Source organism: Heptranchias perlo, chromosome 5 (assembly GCF_035084215.1).
Source record: "Heptranchias perlo isolate sHepPer1 chromosome 5, sHepPer1.hap1, whole genome shotgun sequence".
In the NCBI taxonomy this organism is placed as follows: Eukaryota; Metazoa; Chordata; class Chondrichthyes; order Hexanchiformes; family Hexanchidae; genus Heptranchias; species Heptranchias perlo.
Genome location: NC_090329.1, coordinates 27,110,716 through 27,129,311, shown reverse-complemented (window position 1 = coordinate 27,129,311; position 18,596 = coordinate 27,110,716). Strand labels below are relative to the sequence as shown.

At 46.2% G+C, this 18,596-nt stretch overlaps 1 protein-coding gene across 1 annotated transcript in view; it reads left to right on the top strand.

Annotated features, from left to right (window-relative positions):
* The first annotated feature begins 456 nt into the window (after positions 1-456).
* Positions 457-18,596, top strand: part of LOC137322141 (potassium voltage-gated channel subfamily KQT member 5-like) — a 502,576-nt gene continuing 484,436 nt past the window's right edge. Inside the window, 1 exon segment of the mRNA XM_067985255.1 lies at positions 457-835. Within this exon segment, the coding sequence (XP_067841356.1) occupies positions 492-835 (344 nt within the window). The 5' untranslated portion in view covers positions 457-491.

Genomic DNA, 18,596 nt, shown 5'->3' with positions numbered 1-18,596 from the left:
AGGAGTGGGAAGTGTCGGAGTCTCCCTGTCCTCCAGTCCGGGTTTGACCGGCTCCTCTCTCGGTCACTCGCCCTTCCCCACTTGGACTTGCTCCCCCCCCAACCACCTCCTCATCGGTTTTATACAAAGTGCTGACTCTGGGAAGCGAGAGCCGAGGGACAGACTCGGGTAAACGGGAGGTCTTGGCAAAGCTCGGGGCCAACGAGACAAGACGACCCGGCCGCTGCAACCCTCCAAACAGAGCGGGTCAGAGAGTCCCCCGGGGTGGGGGGGTGGGGGACAGGACGGAGATTTAACCCCCCTCTTCCTGCGGTCCCGCAAAGACTTTTTGTTTTGGTCTGAATTAAAACTCGGGCTGAAGGAGAGGAGAGGAGGCATTAACCAGAGGGGAGCCCCCTCACCCTCACCCCCTCACCCTCACCCCCTCACCCCCACCCCCCCCGGCGGCTCCGCATGTCCCCCGCACACGGTGCCCCGATGTATCTGGTACGATGCCCCGGAATCACAGCGATGAGTGCGGGCTCTGGATGAACAGCGCGCCGGCCAAGGAGAGCCCGGAGAGGGGAGGAGGAGGCGGCGGCGGTGCCAGGGTGGAGTTTGTGGGCATGAGCGATGTGGAGTCCGGGCTGAACCCCGGGGCTGAGTCTCGCAGCCCCCGTGACGGAGTGCTTCTCATCGGCGGCTCCCAGACCGCGGGGTCCGGGCGGCCGGACCTCAGCCCGCGGGGCCGCAGACACTGTCCCCGCAGGAACGTGCGATACAGGAGGCTCCAGAACCTGTTGTACAACGTCCTGGAGAGACCGAGGAGCTGGGCCTTCATCTACCACGGCTTGGTGTAAGTGACTGGGACTCGGTCCATCCACTCTCGACATCTCGGGGCCGGCTGTTGCACATGCGGCGAGAGCACAAATGCGCGCGTTTTATTCTCGTTTCCAATAATCTGTTGACGGGGTGCTCGGTTTAAAGGTGAGAGGAGAAGGGGCGAACGTGTTGTGTGAATTGCACTGATTAGAGAAGAAAGTTTGGTCCCGGCTTTGGGCGGACGAAGTGTTGCCGTTTGATCAGTTCATGTATTTCGGGTGTTTTTGAATCAATTTGTTCACACCCCAGATTTAGTTAGCGGCTCTCAGTCGTGTCTTAAACACACCGCAGATATCTGGTTTGCTCCGTTTAAACGTTGATTCAGGCGAGGGAGGGTTTTAGTCGCTGTTAATACTCGCCGGCAGCTTATTGTATTTGCGTCTTTCTGGTGCACTTGTGTCAGAGAAACCTAACTTTGTAAACGCTCTCTCTTTATTGTAACGCCGAGTTGGAGAGGGGGGAGCTCGGCTCATTCGGAGGCACTTCCCGGTCCGCGGCCAGGGTTGTAAGGCTGATAAGAGCGCCTTTAGTAGCGGGGGGTGAACGTGTGAGCAGAGGCGGCCGCATCGGTGCTGCAGGTTGTTGCAATGAAAAGTATTTGTACAAAGCACTAAGCCCAGCGATTGCCCATTTCCAATTTGCATTATATATTTTTTTAAAACCCAAAAAAGCGCATCGTATGATTCTTTTTTGTAAAACTCCCAAAACTTAAGTTCACCGTCAGAGCGTAAGTCCTAACTCCAGTTGCGAACCTCTCCCGTTATTAATACTGTCGGAGGTCTGAATATTGTGTAGACGGTCTGAGCGCAATCAATATACCGCACAGAAAGCAGAGGACCGGCTCAGTCTGAACACTGTCGCTTCGAGTCTGTAAAGAAACCAAACGTTTGTGTCTATTTTAATCCAAGGAAAGCAGACACAGCAGTTACACGGTAGCGTTTGGTTAACACAGTAACTTTATTTTTTATTTCAGGTGTCTAGCAGTTATTTTTCTAGTTAACTCTGCAGTAGGTATTACACCGAGTTACAATAAATGAAACCGTGCAGGATTTTAGCCTTGTATTATTTATCTTGACCAGTGGACCGGCTCCTGAGTAAAGCTGAGCGGACTCAGAGCTTACTGCCAGTCTGCTAAAAAAATACAAGGCAACCGCTCCGGTATCTCTCACTGTAATGCACAACAAACTGTTTTTATATTTTACCCTCATTAAGTGACAATGAAATTCATATCGGTGTAGTGACTGGCTACACTCGGCACATTGAGCAATTGAGAGTCCAGAGACCCTCCGTTGAGATCCTCCAAGCTGTTGAAGTAATGCGTTTGTAAAGAACCTATTTCCACTGGCACAAGTTTGAGGTTTCAAGATTGTGTCGTTTTTAAGCAGGTTATTTTTTTGTTTGAAGGACGCTGAACAAAGTAAAGTGATAAAAGGCAACAATGAACTTAAGGTGGATGTTTTTAGGAGGGAGGAGAGATGAGTTAAGCCAAGTTAGTGTTGGTGGCAAAACCCCTGAGATCGGATCTTTTGGTTTTATTGTCTAATTTTACAATGGATAGTAAGTGAGATTCAGAGAATGTTCACAATTTAAAGTGAAATTGATGGCTGGATTTATTAAGGATGGCCGTTGGGAATTTTTTCCCTCCTCTCCTGAATGTGTTGAGCCCGCTGGGAGCGACACTCGGGTGCTGTTCATTCTGCCTGTGAATTCATGGGATATTTGACCGGTCCTTTACTGACTTCCTCTCACCTTCACCGTCCACCACAAGTCAATGAACAGTGAGCGGGACGCGCATTGGTCCGATTAGTGAGCGGGGACTGAGACTGACTGAGACCCGTTAACTCGGTATGGACCAGGAGGAGACCCAGTACCTTCCTGCTCTCTGTGATTATTTGCCTCTTTGTGTCTTCCTCCTCCCCTGGGCATTGACTTGTTGCTGGTTTGTGGTTCCTCAAGTGATGAGTGTAAATTGCTCATGTCCATCTTGACATTGAGTGCTGACCTGCGGTACTTCCACAGGCAGCACCAGATCCCGTGTTTCCTCAGCCAGGAACTGGAACTCTGACTAATTTATTTTCCCCTTTTCTAAGGTAGAGTCACTGAGGCCGATTACAGATTGCCAGACTAGCTGATGATCTACTAACTCATTCACTCAGCAGAGACTGACCGAACTTCTCCCTTCCTCTTCGGTATGGTTTGGCTACTGACTCTGAAAATCCATGGAGCTGCACTTTCACCGGCTCCTGCCCACTTCCACTGGCTCTCTATCACTTTGTTCAGTCTGTAACCGCCTGCATCACTATCCTCTGTTGCTCTCACTTCAGACAATTGTGCGAGTCCCATGGCGTCGCTTCACCACAGCCGCTTCTTTCTCTCCAGTTCTCTTCCTAATCCTTTTTGGCTTTGCATCTTTCTCCTCATCTTCAAAAGCCCCCTCAAAACCTCTTTCTTCAATATCCTCAACTCCCCCCCCCCCTCCCCGACGTGCCTGAGCTACTTTGCAATACTAAAAGTACTACATTGTTCCTTATGATTGTTTCTGTACATAAACAATAAGTTGGCAATTTTGCCTGAGGATACTAGCAATTTAAAAATGAGATGTGTCTGTCCACTTTCTACATGTGGCAGATGTATTTGGATGTGGATCCTTGTAATATGAGTAGTCTGGGAGCAGGACAGTTGTGTGGAGTGAAGATCAGGAAAGAGATCTAGAGGTTATAGTAGAAAATCATGAATGCAGGGCTTTGTTACAGAGAAAAGGGCAATTAAGATGCTGAGTGAGATTAGCAGAGGGATAGAGCACATTGTATTGCTGTTTGAGGCACTGGTCAGGGCACCTGAAGTACTGTTTGCTTCTCATTGTGGGAAGGATTTATTGCCTTTCTGAAGTTTCAGAAGGAGCAATGCAGGTGATTCCTGGTATCAGAAATTTAAGGTATGAGGAAAGGTTAAGGAAATTGTACTAGATTTATCTGGAAAAGAGGAGACATTGAGGTGACTGAATTGATGTTTTTAAGATAATGAAAGGAATCTGCAAAATTGATCGAGGCAAATTGTTCGCAAGTGGTGAATGGTTCAAATCTCAGGGCACTTTTATAAAATATATATATTTATCATTGTCCCTTGACCCCATTTAGGAACAGGAGGAGGCTATTCAGTCCCTCGAGCCTGTTATAATATTCAATTAGATCATGGCTGAAATGTATCTTAACGCTACCCACCTGCCTTGGTTCTGTAACCCTTAATACCCATGCCTAAAATCTATTGATCTCAGTTTTGAAATTTTCAATTGACCCCCAGCCTCAACAGTTTTTTTGGGGGGAGGGGGGAAAAGAGTTCCAGATTTCAACTCGCCTTTGTGTGAAGAAGTGCTTCCTGACATCACCCCTGAACAGCCTAGCTCTAATTTTAAGATTATGCCCCTTGTTCTGGATTCTCCCAACAGAGGAAATAGTTTCTCTCTATCTACCTTAAAATCATCTTCATCTTCTAAACTTGAGGGAATACAAGCCTAGTCTATGCAACCTGTCCTTGTAATTTCACCCTTTAACCCCTGGTATCATTCTGGTGAATCTGCACTCCCTCAAAGGCCAATATATCCTTCCTGAGGTTCCTAAACTGGCTGCTCCAATATGCTTAGCTGAATTGCGTGTGGCACGCTGCCTGGGACGCGGCGCGTGTGGCACGCTGCCTGGGACGCGGCGCGTGTGGCACGCTGCCTGGGACGCGGCGCGTGTGGCACGCTGCCTGGGACGCGGCGCGTGTGGCACGCTGCCTGGGACGCGGCGCGTGTGGCACGCTGCCTGGGACGCGGCGCGTGTGGCACGCTGCCTGGGACGCGGCGCGTGTGGCACGCTGCCTGGGACGCGGCGCGTGTGGCACGCTGCCTGGGACGCGGCGCGTGTGGCACGCTGCCTGGGACGCGGCGCGTGTGGCACGCTGCCTGGGACGCGGCGCGTGTGGCACGCTGCCTGGGACGCGGCGCGTGTGGCACGCTGCCTGGGACGCGGCGCGTGTGGCACGCTGCCTGGGACGCGGCGCGTGTGGCACGCTGCCTGGGACGCGGCGCGTGTGGCACGCTGCCTGGGACGCGGCGCGTGTGGCACGCTGCCTGGGACGCGGCGCGTGTGGCACGCGAGTGTGTGTGTGTGTGTGGTATACACTGGGACCAGTGCGTGAGGGGATGAGAGTGTGTGTGTGTGTGTGGTATACACTGGGACCAGTGCGTGAGGGGATGAGAGTGTGTGTGTGTGGTATACCATCTGGGATACACTTTTATTTCAAAATATACTTTATTCATAAAATCTGTAAAGGTACATGAAGTGCAATTCAAGTCATGTTTCAAACAATTTGCAATGGTACTTACAGTACAAATCAACGGTCCTGGTACAATCAATACAGTTACGCACCATACATTATACATAGAGTTCATGGTGTACAATACAAGGTGGGGTGGCCTTTCCCCATAGAGCCTTTGCGTAGGTCGCACCTTGCCTCAGTGCATCCTGCAGCACATGCTCCTGGACCTTGGAGTGTGCCAGTCGGCAACACTCAGTCGTGGACAGCTCCTTCAGCTGGAAGACCAGCAGGTTTCGGGGGGACCAAAGGGCCTCCTTCACTGAGTTGATGGTCTTCCAGCCGCAGGTGATATCTGTCTTGGTGTGCGTCCCGGGGAACAGCCCGTAGAGCACAGCGTCCTGTGTTACCGAACTGTTAGGGATGAACCGGGACAGATACCAATGCATCTCTCTCTACACCCTCTGCGCAAAGGGGCAGCCCATCAGGAGGTGGACGACGGTCTCCTCCCTGGCACAGCTTCAAGGGCAGCTCGCCGTGGCGCTGAGGTTCTGTGCATGTTGGAAGGAACGCACTGGGAGGGCCTTTCTCACCACCATCCAGGTTACATCGTGTGTGTGGGGTGTGTGTCAGTCACACTGTCTGGAACATGGTGATTTTTCCTTCTTTAGGATGTGTTCCAACGCATTCTGTGGTCCAGTGTTTTCCATTTCACTATCAGATTAGAACGTTTTAATAAATTAAAAATGTGCAGCGGTAATAACGTAACAGCTGTGAATAAATATTGACGACCGTCTCTAACAGTTCAGGGACTGAGGTAGAAAATATGCAATGTTAGAAATTGAATTAAAACCAAAAATGCTGAATAGGACCATCAGGTTGAAGAGTTTTTGATGAGTGACATTTAAAACATGAAACTCTTACTCTTAAATGCTGACCTTTCATTTATTTCCAATATTTACTGTTTTTATTTTAATGTAGATTAAATGTATGTTTTTTCAAAAAAAGTACACAATTCCAATCTTTCACAAGGTGCTGGAGAGAAACAATTGTAAATGAGAAGGACACAGCTTGGAATCATCAGCAAGTTACTGCAGTCCCTGAAAAAGCAACTTGTTATCGAGCCATCACCCTTCAAAGGCTGGTAGGAGATGGCATATGACAGCAAATTGAAAGCGTCTCTAGTGATGGATTGGCAGAATGGGATATCGAAAGAACTGTGAGCAGAGATGTGCTCGAATAGCAATGGTTATGTTTATACACGACAAATCATTGAGAAGTTGCAGAACACTGTCCACTACCACTTCCTGCAAAACCCCATTAACAACTAAATGGGCCTTAACAGACCAGCGACATCTGGAAGTCTCTGACCAGATGTTAAGCTGTAAATGGCTCACAATGCTCACTCACACTGAGAAACCTCCCCTTCTCCCCTTCATCGGAAATTATTGATGCTATATGGTGTGTTGTAGAGGTTTACAGACGAGGCAGATTTGGGTTCAATAGCCAGTACCTACTGACTAGCTCCTAGTGGTGCTATCATGGGCCCATGTGACCTAAGGTGGGGAGGGTGTGTAAATCATCCAGCACGTCCACATCATCTTTAGGCATTCCTGTTGGAAACTGCATGGACAAACAGGCTCTGCCTCCAGCTCCATGGAGGAATAGTCTTCCAACTCTGACCAGACCACATACCAAGCCCCAGATAGAGCTCTACAGGCACAGACTAGCAGCAGAAGTCGGGAGGAGGGCAGAAATTTAAATTATCTTAGTAAATTATTTTGTCCTTTGTCCCTTCCCTTTCTTGGGCTTCTCTATAATATGTTTTTATTTCAGTGGGAATAAGAGGAAACTGTGATCTGCACCCAGGCATCTACCAGTTTAACTGGCTGATTCCTCCAGCAGCCAGAGCCAAGACCACAGCACCATGGGTTGCTCAGCTGTACGGGGGTGGGGGGAGGAGAAAGGTCAAGATAGTGATATGGGATTGTATAGTTGGGGGAGTAGACAGGCGTTTCTGTGGCTGCAGACGTGATTCCAGGATGGTACGTTGCCTCCCTTGTGCCAGGGTCAAGGATGTTCCTGAGCGGCTGCAGAACATTCTGAAGGGGGAGGGTGACCAGCCGGAGGTTGTGGTCCACATCGGTACCAACAACATAGGTAGAAAGAGGGATGAGGTCCTGCAGGCAGATTTTAAGGAGTTAGGAAAGCGAATAAGAAGCAGAACCTCAAAAGGTAGTAATCTCCGGATTACTGCTAGTGCCACGCGCTAGCGAGTATAGAAATAGGAGGATAAAGCAGATGAATGCGTGGCTGGAGAGATGGTGTAGGAGAGAGGGCTTTAGATTCCTGGGGCATTGGGACCAGTTCTGGGGGAGGTGGGACCTGTACAAGCCGGACGGGTTGCACCTCGACGGAGCTGGGACCAATGTCCTTGTGGGGAGGTTCACTAGTGCTGTGGGGGAGGGTTTAAACTAATTTGGCAGGGGGATGGGCACCAGAATGTAGAATTGGAAAAGGGAAACAAGGTGCACAAAGGATTGGGAGAGAAAGATAGCACTTGAGTAAGAAATAGTACGGTAGTAGATGGGAGACTAAGAGTACAAGAAAGTCTAAGATGTTTACAGTGTATGTGTGTGAACGCACGAAGCGCGGTAAACAAGGTTGGTGAGCTGCAGGTGCAAATAGCCACCTGGGAATATGATGTCGTGGCGATAACTGAGACCTGGCTCAAAAAAGGGCAGGATTTTTTTTTATTATTCGTTCACGGGATGTGGGCGTTGCTGGCAAGGCAGGCATTTATTGCCCATCCCTAATTGCCCTCGAGAAGGTGATGGTGAGCCGCCTTCTTGAACCGCTGCAGTCCGTGTGGTGACGGTTCTCCCACAGTGCTGTTAGGAAGGGAGTTCCAGGATTTTGACCCAGCGACAATGAAGGAACGGCGATATATTTCCAAGTCGGGATGGTGTGTGACTTGGAGGGGAACGTGCAGGTGGTGTTGTTCCCATGCGCCTGCTGTGCTTGTCCTTCTAGGTGGTAGAGGTCGCGGGTTTGGGAGGTGTACTAAATATTCCTGGATACAAGGTGTTCAGGAAAGATGGGGATTAAAGGAGGGGAGTGGCAGTATTGATTGAGAATATTGCAGTGCTGGAGAGAGAGGATGTCCTGGAGGGATCAAGGACAGAATCTATTTGGTTAGAGTTAAGAAACAATAGAGGTGCCATTACACTACTGGATGTATTCTATAGGCCACCAACGAGTGGGAAGGAGACAGAGGAGCAAATTTGCAGGGAGATTATTGAGAGGTGCAAAAGCTATAGAGTAGTGATAACTGGGGACTTAACTATCCTAATATAGATTGGGATAACAATAATAATATAAAGAGCAAAGAGGGGGAGAACTTTCTTGACCAGTACGTTTCCGGCCCAACGAGGAAGGAGGCATTGCTGGATCTGCTTCTGGGGAATGAGGCTGGCCAAGTGGGGGAACATTTAGGGAACATAGTATCTTAAGGTTTAGAATAGCTATGGAAAAGGACAAGGAGCACTCTGGACTGAAACTACTTAATTGGAGGTGGGCCAATTTCAGTGGGTTGAGAATTGATCTGGCCCGGGTAAATTGGAATCAAAGATTGGAAAGCAAAGTGTAACTGAACAATGGGCGGCCTTTAAGGAGGAGGTGGTTCAGGTACAGTCTAGATACATTCTCATGAGGGAGAAAGGTAGGGCAACTAAAGCCAGAGCACCCTGGATGACAAAGGAGAGAGGGAGAGAGTGTAAGATGAAGCAGAAAAAAGGGGCATATAACACATGTCAGGTTGATAACACAAGTGAGAATCAGGCTGAATATAGAAAGTTCAGAGAGGAAGTGAAAAAGGAATTAAGAGGGGCAAAGAGAGAGTATGAGAATAGACTGGTGGCCAACATAAAAGGGAATCCAAAAGTCTTCTACAGGCATGTAAACGGGTAATAAAAGGAGGGGTGGGGCTGTTCCGGAACCAAAAAGGAGATCTACTCATGGAGGCAGAGGGCATGGCCGAGGTACTAAATGAGTACTTTACATCTGTCTTTACCAAGAAAGAAGATGCTGTCAGAGTCTCAGAAAAGGAAGATGTATTTGAGATATTGGATGGGCTAAAAATTGATAAAGGGGAGGTACTTGAAAGGCTAGCTGTACTTAAAGTAGATAAGTCACCTGGTCTGGATGGGATGCATCCTAGGTTGCTGAGGGAAGTAAGGGTCGAAATTGCAGAGGTACTGGCCATAATCTTCCAAACATCCTTAGATATGGGGGATGGTGTCAGAGGATTGGAGAATTGCAAATGTTACACCCTTGTTCAAAAAAGGGTGTAAGGATAAACCCAGCAACTACAGGCCAGTCAGTTTAACCTCTGTAATGGTGAAACTTTTAGAAACGATAATCCGGGACAGAATTAACAGTCACTTGGACAGGTGTGGATTAATAAAGGAAAGCCAGCACAAATTTGTTAAAGGCAAATCATGTTTAACCAACTTGATTGAGTTTTTTGATGAGGTAACAGAGAGAGTAGATGAGGGCAATACAGTTGATGTGGTGTATATGGACTTTCAAAAGGCGTTTGATAAAGTACCGCATGTGGGCTTATCATCAAGATTGAAGCCCATGGAATAAAGGTGGCAGTGGCAGCATGGACACAGATTGGCTAAGGGACAGGAAACATAGTGTAGTGGTGAACGGTTGTTTTTCGGACTGGAGAGTGGTGTACAGTGGTGTTCCCCAGGGGTCGGTGCTGGCACCACTGCTTTTCTTGATATATATTAATGACTTGGACTTGGGTGTACAGGGCACAATTTCAAAATTTGCAGATGACACAAAACTTGGAAGTGTAGTGAACAGTGAGGAGGATAGTGATAGACTTCAAGGGGATATAGACAGGCTGGTGGCATCGGGGGGGACACGTGGCAGATGAAATTTAACCCAGAAAAATGCTAAATTATACATTTCGGTAGGAAGAACGAGGAGAGGCAATATAAACTAGAGGGCACAACACTAAAAGGGGTACAGGAACAGAGAGATCTTGAGGTTTATGTGCACAAATCATTGAAGGTGGCAGGACAATTTGAGAAAGCGGTTTAAAAAAGCATACAGGATCCTGGGCTTTATAAATAGAGGCATAGAGTACAAAAGTATGGAAGTCATGCTGAACCTTTATAAAACACTGGTTCAACCACAACTGGAGTATTGTGTTCTGGGCACCGCACTTTAGGAAAGATGTGAAGGCCTTAGAGAGGGTACAGAAGAGATTTACTAGAATGATTCCAGGGATGAGGGACTTTAATTTCGTGGATAGACTGGAGAAGCTGGGGTTGTTCTTCTTGGAACACTATGATTCTATGACACGAGATGACATGTTGCCCAATTCTCTTGTCCTATCTTTACCCCGGGAATTATCTGGCCTCTGCTCTCTATTTGATGGGATGAATGAAATTCGGAACTTTTCATACACCGAATCAGCAGGTGAAACACGTTGAGCCAGAAATCGCGCAGACTGCGTGGCAAGGCTCCCCACTGCTCCTGCGAATAAAGGGAACGAATGTACTTACTGCGGACTCCGCCACGTCCACTTGCTTGATCTTGAAGTTTTGTGAAGTTGTGCCCTATTAATTCAAATAAGTTGATTCACATGGGACAGTCTGTGGGAATGGAAGACACGCCCACAGAATCTGTCAGGAAGAGAAGTCACACCCACAAGCAGACTTCATTCATTTAAAGTTACTATTCTATATGTCATTGTAAATTTTAAAAAAACTAACTTTAATAAAAAGCCAAGCAAATAATTGAATTAAATTAGAGACAAGTGAAATTTAAAAAAAAATTTAACTTTAATTTAAATATTTTTTAATCAAAAAATATAACAAGGAGTAATATGACATTCCACATTTTTTAAATTTAATTTTTAGTTGTTTGGCAGTCAAGAGTCATCGTGCTTTTTAAAAGTGGTATAGACCTGGGTATTTTTAAGCGTATGTAGTTACATTCCAGCTGGGCAAGTTTGTGATTTTTTTTAGTGATTTCAATGATTGCAGCGTGCGATGGCCCTTTAATTCACAGCTGTCAAATTGCCGGCAAACCAATAGGAGCAAGTTCATAATTTCCGGGTTTTAGTGCACATGTGCAAATGTGGGAACTTGCTCCTTCGATTCGCTGGTGGAGACAGAGGAGGTGGTTGAGGAATGCCGAGTCAGGTGAGTAATTTCTGCCCCATTTCACTCTGTTGGTGTGTTGTCATGAGACTGCCTTTTATGTTTTCAAACCGAATATTAAATGGGAAGCAACAGAATACAGAACATGTCATCTACTGGAATAAAACTCAAGTAGGTTTATCATCATCATCATCTGACTGTCCCTCTCAGAAACCCAATTGTTTAATTTTTTTTTTCAGTCTCTGGTGTTTGTTGTTTGTAATTTTGATTAATTGTACAGCTTCAAAAACAGTGGTCTTGGGTCTTAGCTGAGAGGGAGATGATTGTAGATTGGAAATTTGGAGTAGTTAACTGCCGGAACCTCCTTTCTCCTACAAACAGGAGTCCTCAAACAATCCCAGTTTCAAATACTTTTTATAATTCACACAAAACAAGACCACACGTTACATTTGATTTAACAATACCTAGAAAACTCTTCAACTCCCAGCTCTCCACTTCTCTTGAACCTCCCCCAACCAGATGAGCATTAAAGGGTAAAGAATCGACCCACTGCAGTAGCAATTGCCTTTTTAAGGGTCAGGTTCTTAAAAGTGAAGTTTCTTAAAGGGCCATACCCTTACTCGGGTATCGCGGCTGACATACCACCCCCACTCACGCTGCTACATATCTCTTTCTCCCCCCCCCAACTAGCATAGAGCCATCAGATCTAGTGACCTGCGCCACGAGGCAGTACATCAGGAGAGGGCATCGCCATTCCCACCCGATGTTCCACCTCAAAACATTCGGGCTGGAGCGACAAAAACCACCAGGTAACGGGCATTCTGTTCCTTGTTAGTCCGCATCCACCTGAAGGGCGTGTGATTGGTCACCAAGAGAATCTGGCGCCCTAGCTGGTAATACCTTTAAAGTTTCTACCGCCCATTTAATCAACGGCCACGCCTTCTCTACCATAGCCTATCGTTGCTCCCTGGGCAACAGTCTTCTGCTAAACTGTTCCTCTCCCTTAGCTATTTGAGAGAGTAAAGCTCCCAAATCCACGTTTGAAGCATCGGTTTTTAGAATGAACTTTAGGCTAAAGTCTGTGACCTTGAGCACAGGATCATTATATAGCGCTTGGCTCAGGTCCCTGAAAGCAGCTTCCACCTCAGGGTTCCATCGTACCAGGGTTGGTGCTATCACTTTAGTCAGGTCGGTAAGGGGGGAGGCTCAGGGAGTAAACTACAGGCCAGTCAGTTTAATCTCTGAAGTGGGGAAGCTTTTAGAAACGATAATCCGGGACAAAATTAACAGGCACTTGGACAAGTGTGGGTTAATAAAGGAAAGCCAGCACGGATTTGTTAAAGGCAAATCGTATTTAACTAACTTGATTGAGTTTTTTGATGAGGGTAATACAGTTGATGTCGTGTATATGGGCTTCCAAAAGGCGTTTGATAAAGTGCCGCATAATAGGCTTGTCAGCAAAATTGAAGCCCATGGGATAAAAGGAGCAGTGGCAGCATGGATACAAAATTGGCTAAGTGACAGGAAACAGAGTAGTGGTGAACGGTTGTTTTTCAGACTGGAGGGCGGTGTACAGTGGTGTTCCCCAGGGGTCAGTGCTGGGACCACTGCTTTTCTTGATATATATTAATGACTTGGACTTGGGTGTACAGGACACAATTTTCAAATTTGCAGCTGACACAAAACTTGGAACGTGTAGTAAACAGTGAGGAGGATAGTAATAGACTTCAAAAGGACATGGACAGGCTGGTGGAATGGGTGGACACATGGCAGATGAAATTTAATGCAGAGAAGTGTGAAGTGATGCATTTTGGCAGGAAGAACGAAGAGACAATATAAACTAAATGGTACAATTTTAAAGGGAATGCAGAATGGGGGTATATGTGTGCAAATCTTTGAAGGTGGCAGGACAGGTTGAGAAATTGGTTAAAAAAGCATACAGGATCCTGTGCTTTATAAATAGAGGCATAGAGTACAAAAGCAATGAGGTTATGATGAACCTTTATAAAACACTGGTTCGGCCACAACTGGAGTATTGTATCCAGTTCTGGGCATTGCACTTTAGGAAGGATGTGAAGGCCTTAGAGAGGGTGCAGAAAAGATTTACTGGAATGGTTCCAGGGAAGAGGGACTTCAGTTACATGTATAAACTGGAGAAGCTGGGATTGTTCTCCTTTAGAGCAGAGAAGGTTAAGAGGAGATTTGATAGAAGTGCTCAAAATCATGAAAGGTTTAGGTAAAGTAAATAAAGAGAAACTGTTCCCATTGGCGGAAGGGTCGAGAACCAGAGGACACAGATTTAAGGTGATTGGCAAAAGAACCAAAGGCGACATGAGGAAAAACATTTTTACACAGCAAGTTGTTGTGATCTGGAATGTTCTGCTTGAAAGGGTGGTGGAAGCAGGTTCAATCATGGCTTTCAAAAAAGAATTGGATAAATACTTGAAGGGGAAAAAATTTGCAGGGCTGCGGGGGAATGGGACTAACTGGAATGCTGTTGAAGAGCTGGCACGCTGTAACCATTCTACGATTCTAAGTCAGGAATAAATAGTCGGTAATAACCGGCTATTCACAGAAAGGACTTGCTTCTTATTCACTGGTCGGGGCCAGGCTTTTTATAGCTTCCACTTTACTTGCCTGAGGCTTCACCCCCCACCCCTTACAGCGTACCCTAGTATTTGGTCTCTGATAACCCAATGTGGCATGTCTCTGGGTTTCCCATGAGACCAAATATCCTTAGGCTGTCTAATACAACCTCTACTTTAGGTAAATGGCCTCAAAACTTGGTGCATGAGTCTTTGGAAGGTGACTGGGGCCCCATGTAATTCAAATGACATAACGGTGAACTGGGAGAGCCCCTCGGGAGCGCAAAAGCAGTTTTGTCTTTCGCCGACTCTGTTAAAGGGATCTGTCAGTACCCTAAGGTCAGATCGAAGGTGATAAGATAATTGGCTTTCCCCAATCTCTCAATCAACTCATCCATCCGGGGCACCGGGTGAGCAGCAAATTTAGATCCTCATTCAGTTTCCGAATGTCATTACAGAACTGACAGTTCCGGTCCAGTTTCAGAACCAAAATGATGGGGCTACTCCATTCACTGTGAGTTTCCTCAATCACACCTAGTTCCAACATCCTCTAATCTCCTGGCTAACTGCCCCCCTTTGGTTCTTGGGATTCTGTAAGCTCTTGCCTTTATTGTCTTCCCTGGGTGGTATCACCAGGTTGTGGCAGATCGTCCTCATCCTCCCGGATTGAGAGGAGACTACGCCGTGGTTCTGATCGACCATGTGCTGAGCCTGTCTATACTTATCCGCAGTCAGAGCATAAGAAATAGGCGCAGTTGTAGGCCATATGGCCCCACAATAAGAGCATGGCTGACCTTAGACCTTAACTCCACTTTCCAGCCCGATTCCCAAACTGCTTGATTCCCCGAGAGTCCAAAAATCTATCCATATCAGCCTTGATTATACTCAATGACTCAGCATCCACAGCCCTCTGGGGTAGAGAATTTCAAAGATTCACAGCCCTCTGAGTGAAGAAATTTCTTCTCATCTCAGTATTAAATGGCCGACCCCTTATCCTGAGACTATGCTCCCTAGTTCAAGACTCTCCAGCCGGGGAAATGACCTCTCAGCATCTACCCTGTCAAGCCCCCTCAGAATCTTGTATGTTTCAATGAGATCACTTCTCATTCTTCTAAACTCCAGGGTTCTAGGCCCATTCTACTCAATCTCTCATCATCGGACAACCCTCTCATCCCAAGAATCAATCTGGTGAAGCTTCATTGCACCGCCTCTAAGGCAAGTATATCCTTCCTTAGATAAGGAGACCAAAACTGTGCACAGTACTCCAGGTGGGCTCGCCAAAGCCCTGTACAATTGTAGCAAGACATCCTTGCTCTTGTACTCCAAACCCCTTGCAACGAAGGCCAACATGCCTTCCTAATTGCCTGCTGTACCTGCATACTAACTTTCTGTGTTTCTTGTACGAGAACACCCAGATCTCTCTGAACACCAACATTTAATAGTTTCTCACCATTTAAAAAATATTCTGTTTTTCTATTCTTTCTACCAAAGTGAATAACCTCACATTTCCCCATATTATACTCCATCTACCACCTTCTTGCCCACTCACTTAATCTGCAGACTCTTTCCCACCTAGCTTTGTATCATCAGCAAACTTGGATACGTTACACGGTCACCTCATCTAAGTCATTAATATAGATTGTAAGTAGCTGAGGTCCAAGCACCAATCCTTGCGGCACCCCACTAGTTACAGCCTGCCAACCTGAGAGTGACCCGTTTATCCCTACTCTCTTTTCTGTCCGTTAACCAATCCTCTATCCATGCTAATATATTACCCCAAACCCGTGAGCCCTTATCTTGTGTAACAACCTTTTATGTGGCATCTTATCGAATGCCTTTCGGAAATCCAAATATACTACATCCACTGGCTCCACACCTTTATCTACCCTGCTAGTTACATCCTCAAAAAAACTCGAAACTGTCAAACACTATTTCCCTTTCATAAAACCGTGTTGACTCTGCCTAATCATATTATGATTTTCTAAGTGCCCTGTTGCCACTTCCTTAATAATGGATTCCAGCATTTTAAGCTGAACTGTGATACCTCTGTGGTCAAATAGCTTGCCAACATTCATGAACGCAGTTCACATATGAAAAGTGGCTAATTGGGTGAGATGTAGAAGGGTGAAAGAGTGCATGTGAAATATTTCCCAACAAGGAGTCAACATATTCAGGAGAGGAAGGAAGAGGAGGAACCTGGTGGAAAAAGATGATGAGATCCTTTGCCTGAATAAATTCACCCCTAACCTATCCCAATTTAAGAACTTTCACAAATGTTTAGGAGCATTTAGACTCTTGTAGTTGTTGGGCAAGGATTGTTAGTCTGCACTTGAAAATTGGCTCTAGTCAGATGCAACTTGGCAGGCAAACGAGGATACAATGCATTTAATTTAAAAAAATGTTCAGAAAGGTTAGAAAAATATAATTGTGGCAGTGAAGTGTTATTGTTTCTAAACTTTTACATTCAGGACGATTTGTTTTAGTCATCATGTGCACTTAGTTATGTTTAGATAAGAAGTCATTTAGGGCAGTGAGAAATGTGGAAGAAAATATAGGATTGTGAACCTGTGTTTTCCTTCCTTAAATAGAGCCTGGAAGAACTTGCCCTGTGCGTCGGGGGGAGTGTGTGGTAGTATTTAATCACTGATGAGCTGGCGGAATGAGTAGTTACTTTGTATTTATTGACTGTTTAGTAACATAAGATGAGCTCTACAATCATAGAAAGTTACGGCACAAAAGGAGGCCATTTGGCCCATCGTGTCCGTGCCGGCCAGAAAAGAGCTATCCAGCTTATTCCCACTTTCCAGCACTTGATCCGTAGCCCTGCAGGTCAAGGCACTTCAAGTGCACATCCAAGTACTTTTAAATGAGTTGAGGGTTTCTGCCTCTACCACCCTTTCAGTCAGTGAATGCCAGACCCCCACCACCCCCTGGGTGAAAAAATTTATCCTCAGCTCCCCTCTAATCCTTCTACCAATTACTTTAAATCTATGCCCCATGGTCACTGACCCCTCTGCTAAGGGAAATAGGTCCTCCCTATCCAGTCTATCTAGTCCCATCATAATTTTATATACCTCAATTAAATCTCCCCTCTGCCTCCTTTTGTTCCAAGGAAAACAACCCCAGCCTGTCCAATCTTTTCTCATAGCTAAAATTCTCCAGTCCTGGCAACATCCTTGTAAATCTCCTCTGTACCCTCCCTAGTGCAAACACATCTTTCCTGTAATGTGGTGACCAGAACAGTACACAGTACTCAAGCTGTGGCCTAACCAATGTTTTATACAGTTCTAGCATACCCTCCCTGCTCTTACATTCTATGCCTCGGCTAATAAAGGAAAGTATCCCATATGCCTTTTTAACCAGCTTATCCACCTGTCCTGCTACCATGTTGCACAATGCACGAATATAAAAAATAAAAATGGAAAAGGTGGAATATAATGTGGGGCAATGTGAGGTTATTCACTTTGGTAGGAAGAATAGAAAAACAGAATATTCTTTAAATGGTGAGAAACAATTAAATGTTGGTGTCTGGAGAGACTTAGGTGTCCTCATACAAGAAACACAAAAAGTTAGTATGCAGGTACAGCAGGTAATTAGGAAAGCAAATACCATGTTGGCCTTTATTACAAGAGTAAGGAAATCTTACTATTGCATATAGTTTTGGTCGTCTTATTTGTTGAAGGATATACTTGCCTTCGAGGAGGTGCAACAGAGGTTCACCAGATTAATTCCTGGGATGAGAAGGTTGTCCTATGATAGATTGTGTAGAATGGCCCTATACTCTCTGGAGTTTAGAAGAATGAGAGGTGATCTCATTGAAACATACAAGGTTCTGAGGGGCTTGATGCAGAGAGGTTGTTGCCCCTGGCTAGAGAGTCTAGAACTAGGGGACATAGTCGTAGGATAAGTGGTCAGCCATTTAAGACGGAGATAAGGAATTTCTTCACTCAGAGATTGTGAATTTTCTCTATCCCAGAGGGCTGTGGATGCTCAGTCATTGCGTATATTCAAGGCTGAGATAGATAGATTTTTGGACTCTAATCAAGGGATATGGGGATTGGGCGGGAAAGTGGAGTTGAGGTTGAAGATCAGTCATGATCTGATTGAATGGCGGAGCAGGCTCGAGGGGCCGAAAGGCCTACTCTTGCTCCTAGCTTTTATATGTGTATATATATGTTCTTATAAAAAGAGCTCTGTTCACGTTTCAGCGGACCCTTAATGAGACCTGTTGGGGAAAGTTCTACATAAATTTTTTTATTCGTTCATGGGATGTGGGCATCCCTGGCGAGGCCAGCATTTATTGCCCATCCCTAATTGCCCTTGAGAAGGTGGTGGTGAGCTGCCACCTTGAACCGCTGCAGTCCGTGTGAAGGTTCTCCCACAGTGCTGTTAGGAAGGGAGTTCCAGGATTTTAACCCAGCGACGATGAAGGAACGGCGATATATTTCCAAGTCAGGATGGTGTGTGACTTGGAGGGGAACGTGCAGGTGGTGTTGTTCCCATGTGCCTGCTGCCCTTGTTCTTCTAGGTGGTAGAGGTCGCGGGTTTGGGAGGTGCTGTCGAAGAAGCCTTGGCGAGTTGCTGCAGTGCATCCTGTGGATGGTACATATTGCAGCCGTGGTGTGCTGATGGTGAAGGGAGTGAATGTTTAGGGTGGTGGATGGGGTGCCAA